The sequence below is a fragment of the Alosa alosa genome, chromosome 5 (genome assembly GCF_017589495.1).
Source record: "Alosa alosa isolate M-15738 ecotype Scorff River chromosome 5, AALO_Geno_1.1, whole genome shotgun sequence".
Lineage (NCBI taxonomy): Eukaryota > Metazoa > Chordata > Actinopteri > Clupeiformes > Clupeidae > Alosa > Alosa alosa.
Window position 1 is genome coordinate 23,152,602 of NC_063193.1, and position 25,709 is coordinate 23,178,310.

General features: G+C 39.6%; 1 protein-coding gene and 1 long non-coding RNA gene across 2 annotated transcripts in view; one reads left to right on the top strand and one right to left on the bottom strand.

The window, feature by feature from the left end:
- mthfd2l (methylenetetrahydrofolate dehydrogenase (NADP+ dependent) 2 like) overlaps nucleotides 1–25,709 on the bottom strand; it is a 38,176-nt gene that overhangs the window by 3,025 nt on the left and 9,442 nt on the right. Inside the window, exons 5-7 of the mRNA XM_048243453.1 lie at nucleotides 22,593–22,700; nucleotides 1,312–1,404; nucleotides 711–836 (exon numbers count right to left, since the gene is read on the bottom strand). Of these exons, the coding sequence (XP_048099410.1) occupies nucleotides 711–836; nucleotides 1,312–1,404; nucleotides 22,593–22,700 (327 nt within the window). The remainder of the gene's footprint in view (nucleotides 1–710; nucleotides 837–1,311; nucleotides 1,405–22,592; nucleotides 22,701–25,709) is intronic.
- On the top strand, nucleotides 9,769–16,862 carry LOC125294587. The gene is made up of 2 exons (XR_007193540.1): nucleotides 9,769–10,250; nucleotides 16,199–16,862. It is a non-coding gene; the product is annotated as an uncharacterized LOC125294587 (long non-coding RNA).

Sequence of the window (25,709 nt, forward strand, 5' to 3'; positions counted from 1 at the left end):
CTTATCAATGAAGATGTCAATTTTGGTTGGTTGTTACATATTATTACATTTTCGTCCATTTTTTACCGCAGTACCCGCATTTTGTAATAACAGCTGCAATATGTAATAACTTATTACATAATGCGGCAAAATGTATTACATATTGCGATCCAGCAGTTTATTACATAATGCTGCAGATTGTATAAGTAAGTGTAAGTATAAGTATATATATACTCTTTTGATCCTGTGAGGGAAATTTGGTCTCTGCATTTATCCCAATCCGTGAATTAGTGAAACACACTCAGCACACAGTGAACACACAGTGAGGTGAAGCACACACTAATCCTGGCGCAGTGAGCTGCCTGCAACAACAGCGGCGCTCGGGGAGCAGTGAGGGGTTAGGTGCCTTGCTCAAGGGCACTTCAGCCGTGCCTACTGGTCGGGGTTCGAACCGGCAACCCTCCGGTTACAAGCCCGAAGCGCTAAGCAGTAGGCCACGGCTGCCCCCTAATTGTTACATAATGTGGCAGTTATTACATAATGACGTGTTATTACATAATGCGTTGTTACAGACTCACTTCACAGTGTGACATACGTGGTGGTTGCTGGCCCTTTTCTTACATTTCTATATAAAAGCTGGACAACAATCATTAAAGTGACAAGGTGATACATATACTTCTAACATCACCACAATAAGCCAATACCCTTGTATCTCCACTGTCTATGTGTACCTTCAAAGTCGACGTCTCCAACCAGGCGGATCCTACCAGAACCGGTCTCATGGATGCGATTGATGCCCACATCAATGACAACAGCTCCCTCCTTTACCATGTCTGCCGTTATTAGCTGTGGAACACCTGAAACAAACACAAAATTCCAGGTTATCTAAACACTTTAATGACCATATCCATCTGCAGCAGGCGCCCCCTTCTGAATACTACACTCCATTTTGCTTGCCATTACACCTCAGTTCAGCAGATGGTGGTGGTAATGCACTCCGTTTGCAAACTGCTAAAAAAAACCTTACTGAAGAAGAACAGGGCAGTGAACCCTTCTTTTTCGGTAAGGTTTTTTTTTGGCAGTTTGCAAACGGAGTGCATTACCACCACCATCTGCTGGACTGAGGTGTAATGGCAAGTGTACCCTTTAGCCTCGTTCTGGCCGCCAGGTGAATAAGGCGAATTATAAACCAACTCTACACTCGCCAAACAATGGTACATATTTAAGCACTCTATCATAGAAATTTTATCTAAAATCACATTCGTATTCACGTGTTACATGTATTTATCAATGGTATATTGGCCCGATCTGGTGCAACTGCCCTCAACCAACCTGCAGCGGCAATGACGATGTCCGCCAACCGGCAGTGATGTGCAAGCTGGTCGCGAGGAGTGCATCTGTGGGCGATGGTCACAGTTGCATCCCCTTACAAGTCAACAGGAAGGAAGCCATTCATTAAGTAACAACAGTAACAATGGAGTTCAAGAGTGGTCTGTTTCTTGTTGGGATTGAAATGATTGTTGCTATGAAGCTGGCTAGTTTTAGACAAAAACTCTATAATGCTTTTAAAATGTGAGCATAATGCATGAATGAGGTGGTAAATGGGACATTCTGGCTGATATATCATATGTCATTTGGATACAACATGTTATAGTATATATCTCCCACACAATCACATGATTAGAAATATCTTCAACCCCACACATTAGTTAATGTTGTCAACCAAAAACCTAGCCTGACGAGCCAGACCCACATTAAAATGTAGGGTCTGGGCACTCACCATTGGCAGCTACTCAGTCCGAGGGGCGGGATAATCGGTTCTTTCAAATTCCCTCTGCACGCAATAGGACAGCGCTATGAGTCCCAATGCGTTTTCCCACCAGCGGAGCTAGTTGGCTAGTTCAAACTTTTGCCAACTTAAAAAAAGTTTAACTTGTGTCACGCTGTTCGCCAACAGCAACATCCATCTTCTTTGTTTTCAAGTAGCAGGGAATTCAAGCCAAACCGTTGTAACTCTGCCATCAACCATTATGTTAAGCCCGCCTAACGTCTCTATACACGATTTGATTGGCCTGATAGAAGTTTAATTTTTCCAGCTCACAAGCCAACGGAGAGTTGCTAGACTAGCCCTGGCAGCAAATGTAATATGCTGCCACTTGGGTGCGTCTAGATTTCTAGGCTACCAAAAACCAAATTAGACCATCAAATGCTTTGGAAACATCAATAACAGAAAGACTATGTTATGTAGAGAGCAAACATGGCTGTGCCTGCCAGTGCCACTCTGGTATTTTTAATTATGAACCTCTTCAGCCTGCAAGTGCCATCAAAGGCATATCTTATCTGTAAAATTGTCAAAGTATATTAAAACACATTACAACATTAAGAGAAAAAATTGGTGGAAAAAGGACAAAATCACCTTCACACAAGTACTTTCAGAGTCATAAATCATTAACTAAAGTTAAAGTTCACTGCTTATACCAGAAAGAATTTCATTGTGAGATAATGTCTATGTGTGCCATCAGCAATCAGCCTTCATTTCAGAGAACATCACCCTTTCTTCTGTAATCCTTGCGAGGAATGCTTTACTAGTCACGGCATGATCAATGTGTGTGTGTGTGTGTGTGTGTGTGTGTCTGCATGTTTGTGTGCGAAAATATGTATATCTTATGTGATGACTTTTTTTCTGGATTAACTCTTGTGTATCTCAAACCTAAATGGAAATGTGCTGTTTGTGTTTCACTAATTCACCGATTGGGTTAAATGCAGAGACCAAATTTCCCTCACGGGATCAAAAAAGTATATATACCTATACTTAAATCCCTGTGTATATGTGTCCCTCTGTGCATGTATGAACTATTCACATGTTGATCCAAATGTATACATTTGTGTAACTGAATTCTTGTCAGAAAGTTGTCGGAACTTGCCCTAGCTACATTAAGTCAACTTGCCCTAGTTACATTAAGATCATGGCTTCTCTTCCAAATTGGGTATGACTTTTGAGTTGTTAACTTGGCAAGAAGTACAGTTGTGCTCATAAGTTTACACACCCATGCTAAAGTTGACTAAAAAGAAGAATAAAAAATCATCTCTCATAGTATCCTGGATCCATGAAATAACTGGCCTTTAAAAATAAAAATCTGCTTGCCTTTATGGGAATTTAACATACTGTATGGGTGTGTATACATATGCCCCCTGTATTTTAAACTCTTTAAATCTCAATACAAATTTCAAGTTTTTGCCTGAAATTGCACTGTGCCTATTTACAAGGGCATTGTTCCCACCTCTTTTGGGGCCTACCATTAAATGTTGGACCTCTATAGAAAGCTGAGAACCTCTAGTTTTTGTAGGAATAAATGTGTGATGTACTCACAAAGAGTTACAGAGGCTAGAATATAGTTTTTTCTTTCTGCCGGATTACAAGCATCTCTGAACTGACCACATTTCAGCCCTCTAGGTCACTTGATATCACTTAGAAACACAACTGAGCCCTAGCACCAGGTCTTGTGAAGTTGTGTGCAAAAGTAGATCAATATAGAATGAAAATATGAGTGCTTTAGACTATTATTTGCCAAGGTATGCTCATGCGTTTTGTAAAATGCCTATGGAAACTCCCCATAGGACTTTTTTTTTTATCCAAAATACATATTGACAATCAAATGCTTACTGCACATGAACCCCTTTGTGTAGAAGCATAATCCTGGTGTCAAATGAAAGGTAACACTTTGAGGTTTCTTGTGAACTATTTAGATTGTATGTCAGGTGTTCTGATATAGACTGACTACACAAAATATGGAATAATTACAAAAAAGTCTCTATTTTTTGCATTTACTTTGTTGGTTCAATGAGTGTTTATAAGATAGACTATACATCTGTACAACTAATATTGGATAACACAACATGAAGATTCAATTTCTATGGATTCTTGTGAATATTTCAGTACCCAATTTGTTGCATCTACTTATTATCTACAGCCAGAAGTCAGGGTAGCACCAAAAGCAGAGAGGGGGGCAATTTTGGAATCCCAAGAGTCAAAGCTTTGAAATGGTGTATAACATTACTATGCTACATAGCAATATGGTGCATACAACTGATTTAGAATGTTTGGGGGTGGTGGGGGAGGGGGTAACCGTCTCGCCGGTGGGACAATACAAATTATGTGGTTTTAAGGAAAAGGAAGAACATTTATTTATTTACGATACATTATTCATTCACAAAGAAAATTGGTGTCCTTAAAGGTTGGATTTTTCCCTCATTATTTTAATTAAGGTATTAAGATCAATTTCCAAAAGATGATTTTTTTATTCCTCTTTTCAGTCAACTTTAACATGGGTGTGTAAACTTATGAACACAACTGTACCTACAGTACATGTCAAGTGTCTCATCATCACACATGTATGTCACATAGTTGACAATGGGCATGGGTAAATGAGCGGTAATGATATTCCGGCAAGTCGAGACATGGGACGGGGATTCCGGCACAAAACCACATTTTTAAAACATTCCCTTGATGTGGCAATACTGCCTGGATCTTTTTCTTTGGCAGCAGTAATTCTCAGATGTTGGTCAGTCAGACAAACTTACACGCTTCATGTTTTCAAACTTGTACGCTTTCATATTTGATTTAACTTGAAAAACCTCATCAACTTGACAGGGAGGGACGCAAGAAGCTTGATAAGGACTATTATTACAAATAGCCCCTCTCAGGTAACTATGCAGTTACACAAAAGAAGAATAAAGAAATGAGAGGTGGAATATTTGTCTATAGACCCTCTTCCCACTCCCACACGTGTGTTTGCTTAAATGTATCCAGGCACCACTTGTTATGTTGTTACAACATGCAAGGTTAATGAACATCTCTGACAGTACTGATGATGCAGGGAGAGTTTCTCTACAAAACTCTCAAAAGAAATGCACTTCGGGAATAAAAACAAAAAATGTCTTTAAATGGTTACGGCCTCTTCAGCATCACACCAGGATGACAGTACATGGGACATTCAATTCTATAATAATTCAGCTTAAAGGGACACCAGGCAATGTTTTCGTGTTAATTAATCATCTTCGTAAGTCGGTATATGGTTAAATGACTCATTATGGGCGGAATGAAGGCTCTCTCGCCCGCCCCTACTACCTGTAGGAAGAAGCTTGGGTAGGAAGAGCAGGGGGAGCTTTGTAGCATCAGGCTTGCCTGGTATCCCTTTAATGATTCAGACTTGGGTCATAGAATTGAGTTATAACTTTACTCTCAACCTGAATGTTCACATACATTTCTGGCTACAGAGGACTGACCACTTTTCATTTACTGTGGGTAAGTATGGCTGTCGACCACAGTGCACATCCAGAGCACATAACACATACACAGAGTATGTCTATCTACCAAATAGATTCTTTGATCTTAATAGAAGATTATTAACACTTGGTTAGAATTCATTTTTTGCAGTGTATCTCATGGAATAATTGTTTGGTATGTGTACATGTAAGGAGCTGAAGGAGAATGTGGCATGTTCATCCCAGAGCCATATAAAGGTAGAGTTGCGACAATGGGTGTTCAAAATTCGTTAAGGTCACGTGGTTCATGTAAACTTCAAAAAGTTCCCGGAAGTGGAAGTTCCCGGAACAGTAAGCTACTGTTCAATGAGAGACAGAGCCACAATTTTGATTAATTGACAGACAATAAATGCATTGATATACAATATTTATAACACAGTGTAATTATTGTGTAAACTGTGTAGTTATCCTAGCATTACAACAATATTAAATTCCAGACCGTAGCCTGCTAAATATCGGAAGGTGACCTTTTTTCTCGCTTTTACGTATGTGTCACTTAATATTAATTTCTGTACAAAACCAAGACGGGAGATTCTTTAGAAAACGCAATAGCACCCACCCCATAAGTATAGCCTAGGCCTATCTAAATTATCATTATTAAAAAAATGACCTAGTGCGTGACTCAAGAGCTGTAAACAGTGTTTTTGAGACTGCGTGTTGCCTACAAAAACGCATGGAGATTTTAATTTTGCAACGAGAATCTAAGTCTAACATTAACTTGTTTGAGTTTTCTCCCCAACGTTTTCTGTTCTTCACTGATCTGAGATAATGAGCGAACTACCTTAAGTAGCTAGCGTCTCGGGAGAATACAGGGATTAAAAAAATCGTTTGACTGAACTTTTTTCAGGCCATAAGTTATACGTTGTTCATATCTATCGATAGAGATAGCACCCCTTTTGCGGTCGTGACCTATTGATTTTTAATGTAAAAAAAGATGCAAACAGCAAAGTAAAGGGAGTATTCACCTTATTCACACGGCGGCCATTGTTTAAACCAAAACGAGGCTACAAGGGTACACTTACTATATAATTAATGCCACCTACAGGTGAATGCATAGAACATAACAATCCGTTTGTGTACCCTGTAGCCTCGTTTTAGCCGCCAATGGCCGCCATGTGAATAAGGCGAATTGGAATTGTTTTTGATTGAGACTGAGTTTTCCTGATGAACAAAACAATATTTCAGTACCATCCCTGACCATTGCTGACAAGCCATTGCCGTTCTTTTCTACTGCAGCAATATTGTAGAAGGGCTTTAACTACACTCTTATTTAATTACTTCAGGCCAAAAGGGGAGATTTTTTTCTTTTCTTGTTAATATGCAATTCAACACCAAGTAAAATCTATAAAATCAAGTTTGCAAGACTTCCCATTTCCTCATCAAAGTAATGAATCAGAACATTCGAGATATTGTTAATATTTCCATTTGTTGCCTCATCCGCATTTAATGAAAACGTGGTAATTTTGAGTTTTACAGACAACTCAGATTTCCAATGAGCAGCAATACTGTGTGTGCTCATGCAGGAGGTCTGCACATTTAATAACGACAATCTGGAGAGGACGCTTTTGTCTTCAGCATCAGATTGTATAGGGTTGACAAGAGGTTGCGATATGGTGAGGGACAGGTCGTGTTGCGCTATGAAAGAACATGCGTAGCCTACTTTCTGAGCGCAAAAACGGTCAGCCATAGATAAACATAGTTTGTAGTTCTCCCCCGTTTCCAACAGTCGCCCATCTCCATTTATTTTTTAACTTATGACACCTGTGCCTTACTTTAGCAACAACGCATCCATGACAGCTAGTGGCCTTGCCAAATAGAGGCACACAAATCATGACGCTAATATGCGAGGTTCTGGTTGGCTACTGGTCATGGTTTTGTGCTATAAATGAATAATATTTTATAGCAATGTTTAAAGTTGACTATTTTAATTGCATGGTTATTTTTTGTCAACATACACACACAACCTACTGTCGTTAAATGTGAAGGCCTAAGCAAAATAGGCTACAAGGCTGTCTGTGCGTCACAAACACGACAGACCCTCTTACTTAACAGTTTGCGATAATGACGGTATTATTATTTTATGTTAACATGCTCAGTCAAAATCTTCCGCAAAACCTACCGCAAATTGTGAAAAACATTGCTGTACATGTCATAACATATTGGATAATAAATTGCATAGGCTACGGTTTATATTATGCTTATATTTATATACGCTTTACACATATTATTAGTTGCATTGATTAAAAACTGTAACAATAATAGGTTACATCGGGTGGCATAGCAGGCTGTCTGTTCAAGTCATAGCGACACCCAAAATGAATGACCTCCCCTGACAAGAGTTTGCAAGAAATTGTCTACATTGATGCATGGAAAGAACAGCCTACGCCTCTTCTCCGAATTCACACATAGAGCTCACAATGTATCATATCCAAAAAAGTTAAACGGATTGGCCAACCTCATCAGATGTCTCGATTGTGTCACTATAATCCAACTTTTAGACCGTTAGTCCTCCAGACGTTTTTTTAAGCAAACGCCCCAGGCCAATGAGACAAGCGTGTAGCTACAACATAAACAAAGCGAAACTCATGGCTTCCGTATCTTCTTGAGCGGTCACTGATTGAGACACTATTAGGTCTTTAAACATTTACCATCACACACATTAATTCATCGGACCTAATATTTGTAGTTGCCTTAAAAAAGGAAAAGAAAAGGTGATAGTCCACCCCCTCCTATTTTTTTCCCTCTCAGATCTGCATCAATCTCAAATATGGCATTTCTAAAATCAAATTGACGGAAATCCGTCCTACGACGGAGAACTTTAATCCTTGAGAATAAAAAAAAAGTTTAAACGTTTTCTAACATCTCTCCAGTGTAATGGTTGGCATGTTAAGTTAACCGTAGCATTACCTACACAGTAACCCCATGGTAATGCGATGCGAGTGATCATAATAACATATAAAACGTGATAGTCCTTGATAAAGAATATGAACTCATAAACAACAGCATTTTGTCACCGTTTGCCATTCACCGTGCTGTGAGTACAGCATTAAGATGCTAGGGTAAAGAATTGAGATTCAGAGAACCTGCATGGTTGTACTCATCTTGTCAGAAAATGGCAATTTGATCAGTGATCATGCATCATATCAGTGCAAGCTTGGTTTGAAACTGGTTTCTGGGGATGGGGTTTACACGATCCTTCACTGGGCTGCTGTGTTGGAGCTCCCTCAAATCTATATAGGTTCTCATGCATATTAGGCTAGCTTTTGCCAATGAAAATGAATGCAACATAAAAAAAAACAGTAGGCTACTGCTCCTAACTGAAGAAACGTTACTGTAAGGACATTATTATTATCATTGTATAATGAGCAGAAATATTGTTGTGCTGAGTTCTAAGAATAGAGAGTTCAAGTTAAATGTTGTTGTGCTGAGTTCTAAGAACAGAGAGTACAAGTTAAGCGTGCACCCAGACAGACAGGAACTGCACCCTGTGTGTGTGTGTGTGTGTGGGTGAGATAAGAGTACTGTATGTCACAATGAAGTCGCTATGTCTTGCTTCCTATTTTCTGTGTGCATCTGTACAATAAAAGACACAGATTTTGGGCTGCAGAGTCAGAGACTAATGGTGTGAGGAATTCTTCCTTACATTAGCAGGCTCTCCTCTTGGTACCAGAGTTTGTGGGCAAAGCCATACTACGTGTTGTGGTTCTTGTATCTATATGTTGGGGTTAAATTCCCTGGCAGTTACCAACAATGTTAACAACAAACTCAGCTTCACTGCTGCAAACAAAGCTGGCTATATGCTTCGCCATATAACAAACCAGCTAGCCTTGTGATAACAAAATCTTTACCTTTTGTTTAGTCCACTGAAAGTTATCCACATATGAAACGATTAAATACACAGTTATGGAGGAATTGTTTTGGGGAAGCAGTTGCATATCCAACTTTTGCTGCCTTTAAGCCACTTAAATCCATAGCCTAGATGTTACTTGACGTGATGGTGAAGCTAAATGCCCAAGAAACGTCGTCATAAAAGTTGTAGGCCTACTAAACGCAAAAACTTAATGACAGCTTGTACGTGGTGGTGTAGTGCTGCCTAATTGAAATGGGATAGGCGGGTTATCTTATATTCGGCTATTACGTGTGGCACATTTATTGGGCTTTTAGCCTCTTTTAATTTATTTGATGAGGAACTGATAAAAACTGAGCAGCAGAAAAGTCATAGTCGATACATAAATCGTTTATTATTATAATTAGGCTATTGATAGCCTACTATTACTTTACTACTATTACTGTTATTATTATTATTATTATTCGGATAAGGCAAAGGAATGTAAATCTGAGTCTGAAATGTTGGCTACAAACAGTCTATACTGCTGTAACTGCACTGCTGCTATTATTAATTGTTAACTTCCGGGAACTATTTGAGGCTTCCGTTAGCTGCCATTGTTGGAAAAAAATGGAACATTAGCGTCAATGGAGTTGTCGCAACTCTACCTTTATATGGCTCTGGTTCATCCTATTAGCTATTAGCTGACACAGCAGAATTCTCTGAATTCTCTCTCAAAAGGAAGCACTTTCACTAGGACGCCTTAAAAGGCAGAAGACCATATAAGAGAATGTTTTATCTACATCCGATCCTGCCTGTATTCAAAGCAATTCACATCCTGTTTATGGAGGGTGGCAAAACACCCACTGCTTCCTAGAACAATAATCATTTACCAAGGAAATCACAACATTGAGCAACACGCATTGTCCATGTGTTGACGTGAAAGCGGTTGATTCATTCACGTTGGCCAGAAGCCCCAGAAGCATTCAATCGTGGCATTCTTATGATCTGTCTTTACCATAATGACAAACTTTTTTTTTAGTTTTAGAATTTATGTTACAAATAAAAGGTGCTTGGCTGAAGCACCTTTGCCAGTGATTACATGCCAAAGTCATATTGGGTAAGATACAACAAGCTCTTTTTCTGTTTCTCTGTAAATCCTCTCATGCTCTGTAAGGTTGGAGGAGGACTGTCTGTGGACAGCCATTTTCTGGTCTCTCTAGAGATATTTAATTGGGTTCAAGTCAGGGCAAGAACATTCCGAAGTCAGTGCTGTGTTGTCTCACCTTTGGGATGGTATGACCTGGTAATGAGAGGTTCTCTAGACATGACACTTACATTGAGGACAAACGGATCAATCTTGGTTTCATCAGGGAATCCTGTGTCGCCCCCACCGGAGAGTTCCTTAGGGGCTTTTTCGAGTGGGGTTTTTAGGATTTTTCACTGAAGAAAAACTTCTAAAGTGTAATGTTTCAGTGATAGTTGTCCTCTGGAAGCCACTCTAATCTCCACACTCTCTGGAGCTCAGCTAGAGTCACCAGTGGGTTCATGGTCACCCTTTTACCGGATTTCTCAGTTTAGCCAGGTGGCCAGCCCTCACATGGCTCCTGGTTGTTCTCATTTTCCCCCCATTTAATGATTTAATAATTCCCCCATTAATAATTAAAATAACTAAGGAACCTTCACAGCAGCTAACATTTTTTTTGTTGAATTTCTCAGATTTGTCCAACATAATCATCTTCAAACATATTTACCGTCACTGTAGAAATGTGGTAGAAGCTATGTTGCCTAGCTATGGATAATATCCAGTTTGTTTTCAAAACTCCGGTCCGTGTTTTCCAGCGCACCGATGTAGGTAATCCATTCCAGTTTTTTTCAGCTTTCCCCCCAAAATGGGTCCGCGTTTTTCAGCACACCTAACGACCTGTCCAGCATCCCACTTGTCTGTGCATGTCCCACTAAGAATTTAAAGTTATCGAGCAAACATTTCATGTCACAGTTGAATTAATATAGCCTAATGTTAACCGCGACCGCGAGTGTCCGCGAGACCCTCTTACATTATTAAGGCTCTTATGCATGTTGCTGCTGACAGCTTTGCCTGTCTAACTAATGTTATCTCCGCGATTTAAGATTGTTTGTGTAATGTTTAGGCACAGCACGCACTTTAATTTCCCTATTTTTACAATCGGCTAGCCTAACAAACGCATTTCATTTCAAAAAGCAACCTGGTCAATCGCTAACAACTAAGTGCACCTAGGCCTACAACTCTACACATCCAAAAGGGTAGAAGCTTCCAGTAGGCTATCATAGCTTTTTTTACCGTTTAGTCTGTGCATCGGAGCAGCCTACGACGATGTGAATTAGTGACAGCTGTTGTCGTGGTAAATTTAAGCTCCTGTCTCTCAATAGTGTAGATAGGCCTACTTGCTATGTTGCTTGATTTTCTGTAATAAATGCAGCCTGTAGCCTAGGTTACTTCAGCAAACCCAGACCAGTTGTGGCATCAGTTTCGCTTTTAAAACGCAACAGTGAGAGGCTTTTTAGCGCAGACTCACTTATCATTGATAAGCACAGGAGCAGGCTGACACCTGAGCATGTTGAAATGATCACCTTTGTGAAGAAGAATCTCCCCATCATGCTCAGACTGCAGCCAGGGCAAACAGTAGAAATTGAAGTATGGAGATGGAGCAGTAAAGTGTGGAGGAGATAGCAATACTGTAGAAGGCGTGACAGTTATTTGGGTTGTTATAGCCAATTCAGTGAGTGTGTGATAATTTGACTATTTTTTACTCAGGTTTTGTGTGTGTTGCTTTGATATATACTTTTATATTGTTTACACTGATGGCTTTTTTAAGCCTTGGTTTACACTCTTGAGCAGAGCACTGATGCCAATTCAGTTTGTGTGGTTAATTGACTATTCATTTTCTACCCAGCTTTTCTGTGTGTTTTGCTTTTTTTATACTGATGGCTTTTTAAGCCTTGGTTTACACTCTTGTTGTTCAAGAGCAGAGCACTGATGCCAATTCAGTTTGTGTGGTTAATTGACTATTTATTATTTTGTGTTTATTTAACCCTGTTAAGAATAAAATAATAAAATAATAAAATAACAGGTCAGCTTCTCATTGCCAACCATTGTGGATTATTCAAAATAACCTAATTAAGTTGGCTAGTTGTTCTTAAGAGTAAAACCCTTTTCAACATGAGTATAACAACAAAATAAGTAAATATCTTTAGTCTTTAATACATGCTTGGATCGGCCGGTATAGGTATTGGCCGATGCTAAAAGCTACAATATCGGTATCGGATCGGAAGTGCAAAAAGCTGGATCGGGACATCCCTAGATACCAGGCCACCAAAGTGCATGTGCAAGAACAAACAAAAATGTCAAACTATTGCCAGCAACAAGGTGATTATTAATATATATTTAAAAAGGGGAGGCCTGTGCCCCGGAAATCGCTCAATCGCGTTTTCAGTCGGAATGTGTGATCATTGGCCCAAGCTGCCAAGGTGAAAGGTTCCCTCCCATTCTTGCACGTCTGCCAACTTTAAATGACCAACAATAAATGACTAGATAGACCAAGAAATGATCTGCGTAAGCTGGAATTATCATCAACTACCATGGCAACTTTAACAAAAAGATGAGGCCTGTTTTGTTAACATGTTTAAATAAGAAGTATAAGTATATATACTCTTTTGATCCCGTGAGGGAAATTTGGTCTCTGCATTTATCCCAATCCGTGAATTAGTGAAACAAACTCAGCACACAGTGAACACACAATGAGGAGAAGCACACACTAATCCCGGCGCAGTGAGCTGCCTGCAACAACAGCGGCGCTCGGGGAGCAGTGAGGGGTTAGGTGCCTTGCTCAAGGGCACTTCAGCCGTGCCTACTGGTCGGGGTTCGAACCGGCAACCCACCGGTTACAAGTCCGAATTAATTACATACTCGGTGATTAATTAATCTAAATTAATCGCATATATAATTTTTGCTGTGAAAGTATTTTAAATATTTAAATTGAAATGAATCATTGAATAATCAGCATTAGTGACATTAAAGTTCAAAAACTCTTTATTATTATTTTCACGGTTCAAATAATGGCCATAATAATCTATGATATGACCTAATATGCTGAGGAAATTAATTCAAAAGTGCTTCGAGAAGTTTTTTTTTCCACATACAAGGCATTTCAGGCCACAGATATAACCTAGGGGACACAATGAAAATAAATTAACACTCCCCTCAATGTCAACACTATTTCTTTGCATTGATGTGCGACTTTAGAGTTGACGAACTCCGGTGATATGCAAATTCCTTGCTGCAGATATTGCAGAGGACTTTTTTTTTTAATCAACACCTTATTTTATAAACACCATCAGGCCGTTTTTTAAAAGTAAATGTTCCATTCAATGCTCTAGGCATTGACTCAAATTAATTAATCAACATTAATCAGTTATTTTGACAGCCCTAATTTTTAGGCTTTAGTATCAGTCAACGTTCTCTGCAATTTGTGTGTAACAATGGTCTGTTTATTTTAGCCTAAGAGGTGGTGCTGCCACATCATCATCTGTGACATATCTGCACAGCAAAAGGAATATACAGTGGGCAGTGCTTCGACTTGGCCAGCTTCACTCGCGGTCCGCGCACGGGATCACACAACTTTAATTTGTATTTTTCCAGTGATGCTGCAACGACGCTGCAACAACCCAAACAACCGGTAGATGTCTCAAGTGAGCAGGGTGTCTCGTAAAAAGAAATGGAGCCTGGAAAACCCTACACAGACTTCACTACAGACTTTAGCAGACTGGTTTAGAAATAATTTAACAGCCAGAAATATGCCTGCCCTGCCCTAATAAAGCAATATTTAGTTAACTGCGAGTGAATCCCGTTTGCAGCCGTACAAGAAACGCAGGACAAATTAAACATTCTGGTTTTCTCTGAGTGCAACGATGATAGACAGACATCATTTGGACAAAATATAGAGCATAATAAAGGAGAATTCCGGTGTGATATTGACCTAAAGTGTGTTGAAACATGATACCGAGTGTGAACGTATGTCTCATAGCCCATCTCGGCTTGTCCCCTGCACTCCAAAAATCTGGCTTAGTTAGCCGATGCTACCAACAGCTTTTTCAATGGTGGTGCTTCGGCATCGGGCTAGCCATGCAAATAAATCACTGTTTTACACCATTTACGAGGCTCAATGGATCTCCACACTTCATTGGTAGACTTCCAAGGGCCCTGACATTTAAAACGAGACATTGAGAACTTTGAAAAAGCACTGGTAGTTTACTTACAAGACGATTTATACAGACAGTATCTTCACGAAGTTTAGCGTTTGCTATCTTGAATTTAGTCACGATAAGTCGAGCGACGAGTAAGAATGAACAGGTATGTTAAGGGATCAGATTCCAAAAATAATTCCGTGGAAATGCATGGATTCCAGTTTCTTCCAGTAGCAGCAACTGGAATCCATGACCTATTCACAAACCATTTTGCCGTGTTTTGATGCAGATACAGGAGCTTCCAATCGTGAGGAAGCAATTTTGCATTGTAGGCATAACTAACATGCAATAACGCCACCAACAACAACCAAAGCCAGGCTAATCATTGTCAACATGAAAATTAAATGTAACATTATTGTGAATCAAATTAAAATGTTCTCTTTTGCAAACGTAGGCATAGTAACAGAATCATTTAATAATGTTACAAAGATACTACATCAATCCGTATGTTTCATTAGGCTACTAGGCTATTTGTTTAGCCTTACTCTTGATTCATTTAAGCTAGGCCTTTTTATTCAGGGGCCGTATTCACAAAGAATTTTAAGGCTAAAAGTAGCTCCTAACTGGCGAATTTAGGAGCAACTCCTAAAAATAATGGGCGTGTCACTCCTAACTTTAGGACTCCTAATTTTTTTCACAAAAAGTAATTCACGAAGCAATTAAGACCTAAAAGCAGCACCTAAGTCTGGGACAGCTTAAATAAGTCGAGATGACTCCTAACTCACTAAGACCTCATAAACAGCTTTTTGTGGCATTTTACGTTGCGATGTTTTGAAATGCGTAGCCTATGCGGCAACAGGAGCTTCCAATCGCGAGGGAACAAAAACAATTTTGTATTCATAAAAGGAATGCAATAACGCCACAATTAAATGTAACGTTTCATTGTGAATCAAATTAAAATGTTCTCTTTGCAAACGTAGCCTAGGCATATGGTGACAGATTAATTTAATGATGTTGCAAAGGTACTGCATCAATCCATAGGCCTATGTTTCATTAGGATACTAGGCTATTTGTTTTGCCTTACTCTTTATTCATTTAGGCTAGGCCTTTTTATTCAGCTATTAATCATCTTCCGTCCTTCGCACTACTTGTGTAGCGCACGCATTCTCCGACCTGTCAACTGTCACTCATCATCGGAAGGGAGGTGTTTGGAATCATTCCCGCGTTACAATCATCAGCCAATCAAGGTGGTCACTTCAGTCAAGCTCGTGCATGAGTAATGACGTCATCCATAGCAACGAAGACTCACTCCTACTGTAGTTTAAGAGTTGTCTGAAAGGCTTTGTGAATAACTTTTAAGAGAAAACTCCAAGCTAAAATCTTTTAGTGCGATTTAGGAGTAGCCTACTCCTAGTGGTAAGATAAAAGCCTTTGTGAATAGCCTACGGCCCAGTTGTTCATCATCTTCCGTCCTTGTGTATAGCGCACGCATTCTAAGACCTGTCACCTGTCACTCAATATCGTAAGGGAGGTGTTTGGAATCATGCCCGCGTTACAATCATCAGCCAATCAAGGTGGTCCCGCTTGCCCATTTACACAAATTAATGGTCGAATATTACTGATGATCATTGTTATTTAAGAACATGCAGTGTGCGTAGGGACCGAGGTGAAGTTTGATATTTGATATTCGACAGATATTCAATTATTTTTAATGCAGCTGGTTTCACCCCGTGTTTGCAGACAATGTACAAACAGATGACCTGTCTACTTGCTCCCAGCCGACCTACTTAGGGACCATCTATAAAGTACCTTCTGAATTACCTTCATAGTCTTTTTTGTCAATAGCTTTGACATCACAGTTGTTGGCACAGAACTGGAGACTCTCACTACCACTGCTGAGAAGAGGACACTGAGCAGACTTGACTCTATAATGGACAATTACAATCACCCCCTGCACCCAGTCTTTGACAACCAGAGAAGCGCATTCAGCTACAGATTCCGTGCCATCCCATGCAAGACAGACAGGCTACGGAGGTCCTTTGTCCCCAGGGCCATCCAGTTGCTCAACACCACACAGAAGGACACCCAGAAAGAGATCATCATAGGTGACTGGACTGCATAATCAACCTTCCCACACCTGCACACTCATCTGCACATAGTGACACTTTGAGACACCTGACACTTGAACACTTTTTCCAGTTATTGACTCTTTTTAGCTGCTCTTGCTATGTACCACTCAGCTATGGCACATGTGATGAACCACTATTTTCTTCTCATCACAACCACAGCTGTGTGTGTGTGTGTGTGTGTGTGTGTGTGTGTGTGTGTGTGTGTGTATGTGTATGTGAGAGATCTGACTTTGGCAAGATGTGTGTAAGCGTGTGCTGTATGGTGAACATATGTGCAATGGTGTGTGTAATGTCTTTCTGTTTTTCTATTCTGTATTTATGTATGTATGCTACTGGACACCTTAATTTCCCTCGGGATAAATAAATGATACTCTACTCTACATCATGTGACCTAGTGACTCCAAACCAATGCAGAATAGTTATCCTATATGGGACTCACAGGGCTTAAAATTCATTTTTCAAAATGGGGGGGAATTCCCCCCTTAGGTTATTCATGTAGGGGGGATTTACACAATTTGGGGGGGGGGGGTCGATTCTGATACCAAGTCAAGAATTGCGATTTCAATACTTCGATACTTTTTTAAAAAAAGTGTTTGATTTTGGGGCCCCCACCACCCTGACGTCATCAGTAATATATACTGTAGTGGGATCATTCACAACAGTGGACATCCTAGATTCTGCTTGACTCTCTCCACACACACAAACACACACTGAAAATGATAGCTTATGTGATATGTTTCTATCATATATTTTTGAATTCATATAGAGTGTATTTATTTAATAATGCATTTAGCATTTTACTAGTAATTACTAGTAGCTAAACATATTTAGTAATTTGAATGCCTCATATTGACGTTTAACCTATAACACTTAGGCATATCTTTAATGTGGTGTGTAGGTCCAATTGAGTGCACATTGCTGATGAGTAGGTGTAATTGAGTGCCTGTCACTTTAAGAAAATACGTGAGAGTAATTCTATGGAGTAATTAGCCCCCCTTCAACCTGGACGGTTTTAGGCTATATTAAGCTAGTGAATAAAGGTTGTGCATAGTGCGGTATGTGTATGCAAATTATTATGTTTTCTATGTCATTAGATACAATAAATGTTCAAAAAACTAACATGTCGAAGACAATCTTTCTGGGATCAAGTGTTGACGTGACCTGAGCTAGCAGGATCGTTACCAAGGAGCTCTTTCCAGATGTAAAAGTTTGCCATGGTAGCGTAGCCTATTTGCGTAAGCGCACAGTGGTTCTCTCTCTCTCTCTCTCTCTCTCCGTGTGTGTGTGCGTCTGCATGAGGCTATGTTCAATTCAACTCGCCACTTAATGATTAGGCTATATTAACGTCATCAGACAGGCTGTAAAAGTGTATGCGGGAATTTCTCGCATTATGATGGCTAGAGTTGCGGGACTTGAACAAATTATGCGCAATACCCGCAATCCCGCAGTGAAATTTAAGCCCTGACTCATCAGACACACCTCTTTTTATAGCGACTGTATGCACGCTGTATTTTATATGAATTTTTAAAAGAAAATACATTATTTCATATAAGAAACAGATTCCTTTTTTTCAATACCTCCCAAGCCATATGTCCTAGTGACTCCAAACCAATGCAGAATAGTTATCCTTTATGAGACTCATCAGACGCACCTCTTTTTATAGTCACTGTATGCACACTGTATTTTATATGAATATTTTAAAGAAAATACATTATTTCCCTTAAGGAATTGTCTCCTTTTTTCAATACCTCCCAACTCGTGTGACCTGGGGACTCCAAACCAATGCAGAATAGTTATTTTATATGGGACTCATCAGACACACCTTTTTTATAGCGACTGTATGCACGCTAGGGCTGAACGATTTATTGCATTTGCGATAATATCTCGATATGATGAAACACGATTTTCAAACCGCAAAGGCTGCGATTTGTAATATGTGATGTCACCAAAACGCATTTATACTTGCGCTTGCCGACGCGCCACCGACTCTTCTCACCGACCACTGAAGAAGCAAAAAACGTAAACAAGAGGACCAGCTAACAGTGTCAAGAAAGGTCTGATCAGTAGAGCTACTTTGGTTAAAAATAAACCTCTTCATTACCTTTTGCCCGAACCTGCCATGTCCCTGGTTCTAGTTCATAATTCCCCTGTGCTGCTACTCTGGCTGGTAACTTCGTTCACTTGTCCAGCTGACGATTAAAACTCCACTCCAGACTGTTTAGGCTGCACAGCAGCCATTCACCTGTGCACTGGGGACTTTGTTTACTGGAGTACAGTGACAGTGGGGGCATTTGTGATATCCAAGGGGGTTGGCGGCACAAACATTTAATTGATGCATAATGTTATCTGCAAGTAGTTGACACAGCTAACCACCAAAACCCCAGCTGTTCTAACATTAGCTTACCAGCTAAGGCTCTAGGCTACATACATGCTGCTAACTGCTGATAACTTTGCCTGTTTAAAGAGTTTTGTCTCCGCGATTGGCTTTGTTGTGATATGAACAAACTAGTTAATTTGCATGCATGCGTATTGCGCTGCGGCGTTGATGATGCTAACCTTTAGTTAACACAGAGCCGAACGGTCATTCGGCCGCATTTATTTGCGCTACAACAATCTACAGTAGTTTGTTCCGTGCAAGTAGCCTACAGAGGAGAGGAGCGGGTCTGTGTGTGTGTGTGTGTGTGTGTGTGTGTGGGCGTGTATGGAGAGCACAGGACAATGAGAAGCCGTGTCGGTGCCACTGCATGTGTTTGTTAACTAACGAAAGAAGGTCATATCTACATGAAATAGAAACAAAATAGAAACGAATCAGAATCATTAAATGTTTACAAGGCTGGAAGTTCAACAATAGGTCTACTAATGTGATTAAAATAGTTAAATAAAAAATATTTCATTCATCAATCTTATTCAATGACTTAATGCCATCATAACATAGGCCTGGGCTCCAGGAAAGAACAGTTTATGTTTAACTTATCTAATTTTGTGTTGGTCATACTATAGAATAATATATTGCTTGTCTTTGTTGAATAAGACAGAAGATAAAGAGCTTAAAAATAATCGCATTTCGCATCGCAATCGCAATATTGGTGAGAAAAATCGCAATTAGATTTTTTTCCAAAATCGTTCACCCCTAATGCACGCTGTATTTTATATGATTTTTTTAAAGAAAATACATTATTTCATAGAAAGAAACAGACTCCTTTCTTTCAATACCTCCCAAGCCATGTGACCTAGTGACTCCAAACCAATGCAGAATAGTTATCCTATATGGGACTCATCAGACACACCTCTTATTATTGCCACTCTATGCACACTATATTTTATCTGAATATTTTAATGAAAATACATTATTTCCCATAAGAAACTGTCTCCTTTTTTTTAATACCTCCCAAGCCATATGACCTAGTGACTCCAAACCAATGCAGAATAGTTATCCTATATGGGACTCATCAGACACACCTCTTTTTATGGTCACTGTAAGCACACTGTATTTTATATGAATATTTTAAAGAAAATACATTATTTGCCATCAGGAATGGTTTCCTTTTTTTCAATACATCGCAAGCCATGTGACCTAATGACTCCAAACCAATGCAGAATAGTTATCCTTTATGAGACTAATAAGACACACCTCTTCTTATAGTCACTGTATGCACAATGTATTTTATATGAATATTTTAAAGAAAATACATTATTTCCCATAAGGAATGGTCTCTTTTTTCAATAAGCCGTGTGACCTAGGGACTCCAAACCAAAATAAAATAATTATCCTATTATCCCAAACCAATGCAGAATACTTATCCTATATGGGACTAATCAGACACACCTCTAATTAATATGACTTGAATTAATCTCCGATGGTAGTCTACCCTATTAAAAATATAAGTTTTCGATGTCCCAAACGGAGAGCCATACTTTATTGTTTTTAACAATCTCTATGCTACTCACAAAAATGTAGGCATGGGGACATGATGAAGTAGGCTATCCAACTGTCGTGTGTTAAATTATTGTGATTACGAGCCAGTGGTTTTCAAACATTATGCGTGACTTGGACATCTAACTAAATGCAATAGGCTCTTATCGTCCTCGCATTCGCAAAATGAGGACCAGTGTTTTGTCAAATTGCAAATAGCTATTCGTTTTAACAAATTTTTATAATAGTATGAAGTGCTTTTTGTATAGGCTACTATCTTAATCTTGGAATATGGGGAGGGAAGTGGCGCGTCTGCAGTCAGCCAAATATGAATGTAATTCTGCGGCATAAAGCAGATGTATTTGTTTATTGTACAGAAAAATAAAAATGACATGTCAAGCAGTCAATTGACTACATTGCAGTCAAGAAGTAGGGCAAATTAAGACACTGTTTTGATTTGCATAGTTGCGTTACCCCCAACACTGACAATAACATAGACAGCAAATTAAGATATTTTTTCGTTTTGTGGAGCGGCACCGGTAGGCTATCAAAAGCAGATTTCGATATTCGCTACCACCATGTAGTCAAGCCTTAAGCCATACCCAATTAGCCTTAACCGAGGTAATGTTTAATTATGCATGATTTATTTTGTTATTGAATTCGTAGGCTGGGATTCCTCTCGGTAACAATTATGTTTAAAGGTAGCCTCCTGCTTTTTCAGAAGGGGCGGCAGTCAGGCTACTGACAGAGCGATGTACAGTGGCAGAGTGACGCACAGTGGCTGAAAGTGGTACTAAAGCTTTACGCAGCTTCACGCCTCGTAATGCGCGACTGAAGTGGCCATTTGAAAGCGATGCCTACTGTACTTTGGACACACCGATGCATGTGACCATATGACCACATGCCATGGTTATGTCTGTAGAAGTATTTTCTGACCAATCATGTACCAGGGTCAATTTCTTGGTATCATCCCTCACCGCAACCTTACAAAATGTAAAAAAGTGAGCGGGTTTGAATACTTTCTGAATGTACTGCCAAACCATTCCTTCATAATGCACATCAATAAGCTGTCATAGAAAAGTTTAGCGTCAAAGCATTTCTCTTGAGATCTTTTTCTCAAAAATGTAACATTAAATAAATCCCTGGCTGAAATATAGAACTATGTGCCTGTATGATCTTGCTCAATTGAACTTGTCTTAACCTGATGAGTAGGCTACAGGATTTCTCCACACATCACCTTATCTCTCTACTTATCAGATTCATGGATAGACATCCTTATTCAACACAAAACATGATAAAGTACAAAGTATCGCGGCACCTGCAGCCCAACGCCAAGTGACATAGTACAGCGAAGACTATTTACCCCCAGAGCCAGCACCACTTGTCTAAACATGCTTTGAGCCTTACCGTTTTGCATACACTGCCTGGGTGTGATTTTATTCTGTTAGGTTTTACAGCAACAGCTGCTGTTAGAGGTTGACAAGACCAAACTTAACACCATGATAGTTGCATTAATGAATCCTAATTGCACACCCTCTGGCAGAACAGGGTATGGTCCTTCCTTGACTAAGCATTTTTCAGAACTTCATACTTCACATTCATTTGGACTACGATTCATTAAGTCACATGTACCAGAGAGATACTAGTAGCATCATCTTTCTCAATTAGCCTACAGCCAAATGTCTACAGCTAGGCTTGAGGGTGGCTTACCAGCAACGTAAAAATGTTACTGTCACCATACACTTGAACTGAAAACAATTCTAGGTAGACACAAACTCTCAGGTAAATCAACAGTTGCTTTCACACCACTAAAGGTTGGCCCCTCTCATATCAAGTTGCTTTTACATTACAACTGCAAGAATATTTGATAATAAACACTTGGCAATTGTTGAGTACATTGTCTATCTAGTCTATCTATCTTTACACATCAATTAAGGTGTAAATGGTAAAGAGATACAATACCATTTAAATATGAACCTAATGCCTACTCTCATGCCATTCATGCTAATGCAATGATTCCCACTATTCTGTACCTTTTCCTGCTATGATAGAATATTAATGGAACACTTTGACCATAGATATTATGTTCTGACAGCAATGAACCCATGATTATTATATGCCCATGTAAACTATAACTATAAGAAATAGATTGTTAATGTATAAATGTTCTGAGTAAGCATCAGTGAACTTGTCTCACCTCCAGGACGCTCATGGTTTCTGTCTGAGTGCAGCAGCATTGCAATCGGCATTCCCACGTTCTTGGAGCGTCCGACCACCAGCACATTTTTGCCCACTGTCTCAATGCCTACACAGAAATACACATCCTAAGACAAAGCATTTTCTCATACATTTTAGGTCTTTTTACATTACTCTCTCCTTGAGGGTTTTGCATGCATGCCCCCACTCAGATGATACTCAGATATGTATATGTATAAGATTGCGTGGCGTTGCGATTCTATAGCTTTCCTTTACATTACTTTCCTCTCAGTTGTCCATGTTTGCTTGTAATTTCCTGATATTGGCCGTCAATAAGACGTCACAGTTACAGTGTTTACACATACTACGACCTCATTACCAGAAAAGTTGTGTAAAATGTAAATAAAACAGATATAAAAATCTGCAAATCTCATAAACCTATATTTAATTGCAAAAAGGGCAAAGATAATATATCAAATGTTGAAACTTGAAAATGTGACTATTACATGGAAAATACTAGATGTACCACATAGCGGTACAAAATATGACCGCCGCTCAGTCCTGTACATCCGTTCCGTGAAAATAAATCACACTAATCAATTTGTCTCCATCTTTTACTCCATCCCCCACTCTTGACACTTTTGTGTATGCTTGTTTGCGTGTGCGCGGCTGCACAGAAAGTAGCCTACTGGCGCTGCAAAGGTGAATAGATTGTAGAATAGCCAAAAAAGTTGTAGCATTGTTATAAAACCTTTAAAATCTCTAAACAATCACAAGTAGGGCAGTTCATCACAGTTCATCCATTGCAACTGGATTGATGAAAGGTCACTTACAGTACACCTGTAGGCTATTGTATTTGGGAAAAGCAGAAGGTAGCAGCATACTGTATTTATTTATTTATTATTAAACAAAACAATCCCTCTCAGTTCCATGCAGTTTTCAACAGCTATCAAGAAGAGAGGTCATGTCATGGATTTTTGTAAATGTTTCTTCTTCTACATGTGCATAAGTTTAGTAATCTAGTTCATATGATATTCAGCTTTATTGTCAATGCACAAATTAAATACCAGTAGTCTAAAACAAAATGCAGTTTTACCCAGTGGTGCATGTCCAAAAGGGCCTTCATGAAATGCGTTGCTAGACTGTTCATACACATTTTAACGGGCCAAGTTGAAGAGCTGCCGTCCGTTAGTGTTCGTGCAAATAATAGGCTAATTCATGTTCCCTTTCATTTTGCAACTATGAGGTCCATGGTTAGTCTGGCTTTCGCCAAACCAAGCTCAATCTTTTAAGAAATCGAAAAAGAAATCGCCGGCAGATCAGGCTGAGTTCACCCAGCCTAGTCCATAGGCACCCGATAGAAATATTGTTTAATTTTGCGATTGAGATATCCACGCACTGGATATAGCCTATATGGGTGTTTGGGAATGAACGTTGACTCGGATGCTTTTTGAGACTTTGAGCTAAATGTCCCAGCCTGGTGTTTAGGATGCATCATAGACAGGTTATCTTTCAGGTAGCCTATATTTTCCATTAGAAAACCATCACGCATGCTGAACGCGTGTTGTGGCTAACTCACTTAGCTCCTGTTAGTAGCCTAGGTTATGGTCATAAGCAAATGAGATGATAGTCGAAAGATGCAATTAGTGCTGTTATCAATTTTCTTGGTAGCCTATAACCGCATTTATGGTTTTCTACAAATACATCAATAATCAAATTGGCCTCCATCACTCAACCAATGCTAACGGTAACATTATTTTACCTACTCTAGGCTATTGATATAACTTAAGATTAACGTAGCCTACCTGCAGTAAAAACCAAGCATGTCCGATAAACATTCTCAGATTTATTTCGGCTTCAAGAAGAAATGGGAATTACATGTAATGCAGAAATCATCCTACCCTTATTATACGTTCTCTGCGGTAAACTACAGTCTTGTCCTTGTAGGAAGCGTAGTGTCTTTCCAACCCACTTTAGATTAACTTCCAACAAAATTACGTCTCACTGCAACGATGCGCCATCTGGTGGACAAACGATTATGTGACGCCAATACTGGAAATGCAGCCAAATTATTATGACGAATATTTGGTTTTCCTTTAATCCTACTGAATTTGTAATTATGTATCGGCCATTGTAATTGCTGATACTGATGGTAGGTGCGTGCCTGTGTGTGTGTGTTTGCGCGTGTGTATATGTGTGCACCACCATCTACAGGCCAATGAGTGTACAGTCACTAAATGTACACATAACTTAATTTGGCATACCCCCAGAGAATGTCAGGTTAATCATACACATAAAATTTGGTGCAGTTCTGAACATCTTAACTGAAGAGAGGGGCAATTAAAGCAGAATGATATTGCATTTTCATTTTTTACCGGGGGGGTGTAAATCGCAAATGAGTGATTATGGGCTAGGTTGATGTGGGCCCTTGAGACCAACATACCATAAAAATTTCTTCATCCTCGGTTCAGGTAGTTATTTTAAAAACTGCATTTTTTGGGTTTCGGGGGCCCAGCGCAGGGGGGAAGTGGCCCCCGGGATCAAACGAAATTTTTCCGTAACAGTCTAGTGGGGCTACATACCCACCAAATTTCATGTGCCCCGGTGGTTCGGTGTCGCTTCGCTAGCGGCGGTCATAAGTTCATTTTGAATTTGATACCAGCAACACGTCAGGACAGGGGCAACGAAAGGAATGTAGGGTCGTAAGTACCAAGGTGGAGATGGAGCAGAACATCAAGGGCCCTATGTGTTACACCCAGTGCAACGTAGCGCCAAGCGCGACACTAGACTTGTTTGCCTAGGAGTTCGAATAATAGGCGAGTGCAGATGCATGTAGGCTATACTCTGTTAGTCACACATGTTTTAGTTAAGCACGGTTTTGTCAGGATCCTCACCTGGACTTTAGTTTTTGTCTCCCCCTACCTGTCAATGTGATGACAGTTCTTTGTTTTGTTGATCTAGCCAGAGTGGTAGATAAAACATATACATAGCGAATACATAGCGGAGTTTGCATGGAAGAGACTGACGTGACAAGAGGGCATTGCCTTTCATTAGGTCAGTGATCTTTGTAAGTAGGACAAATGTCTTTTTTTGGATAACTGAAAAGTGTAGTCAGGTT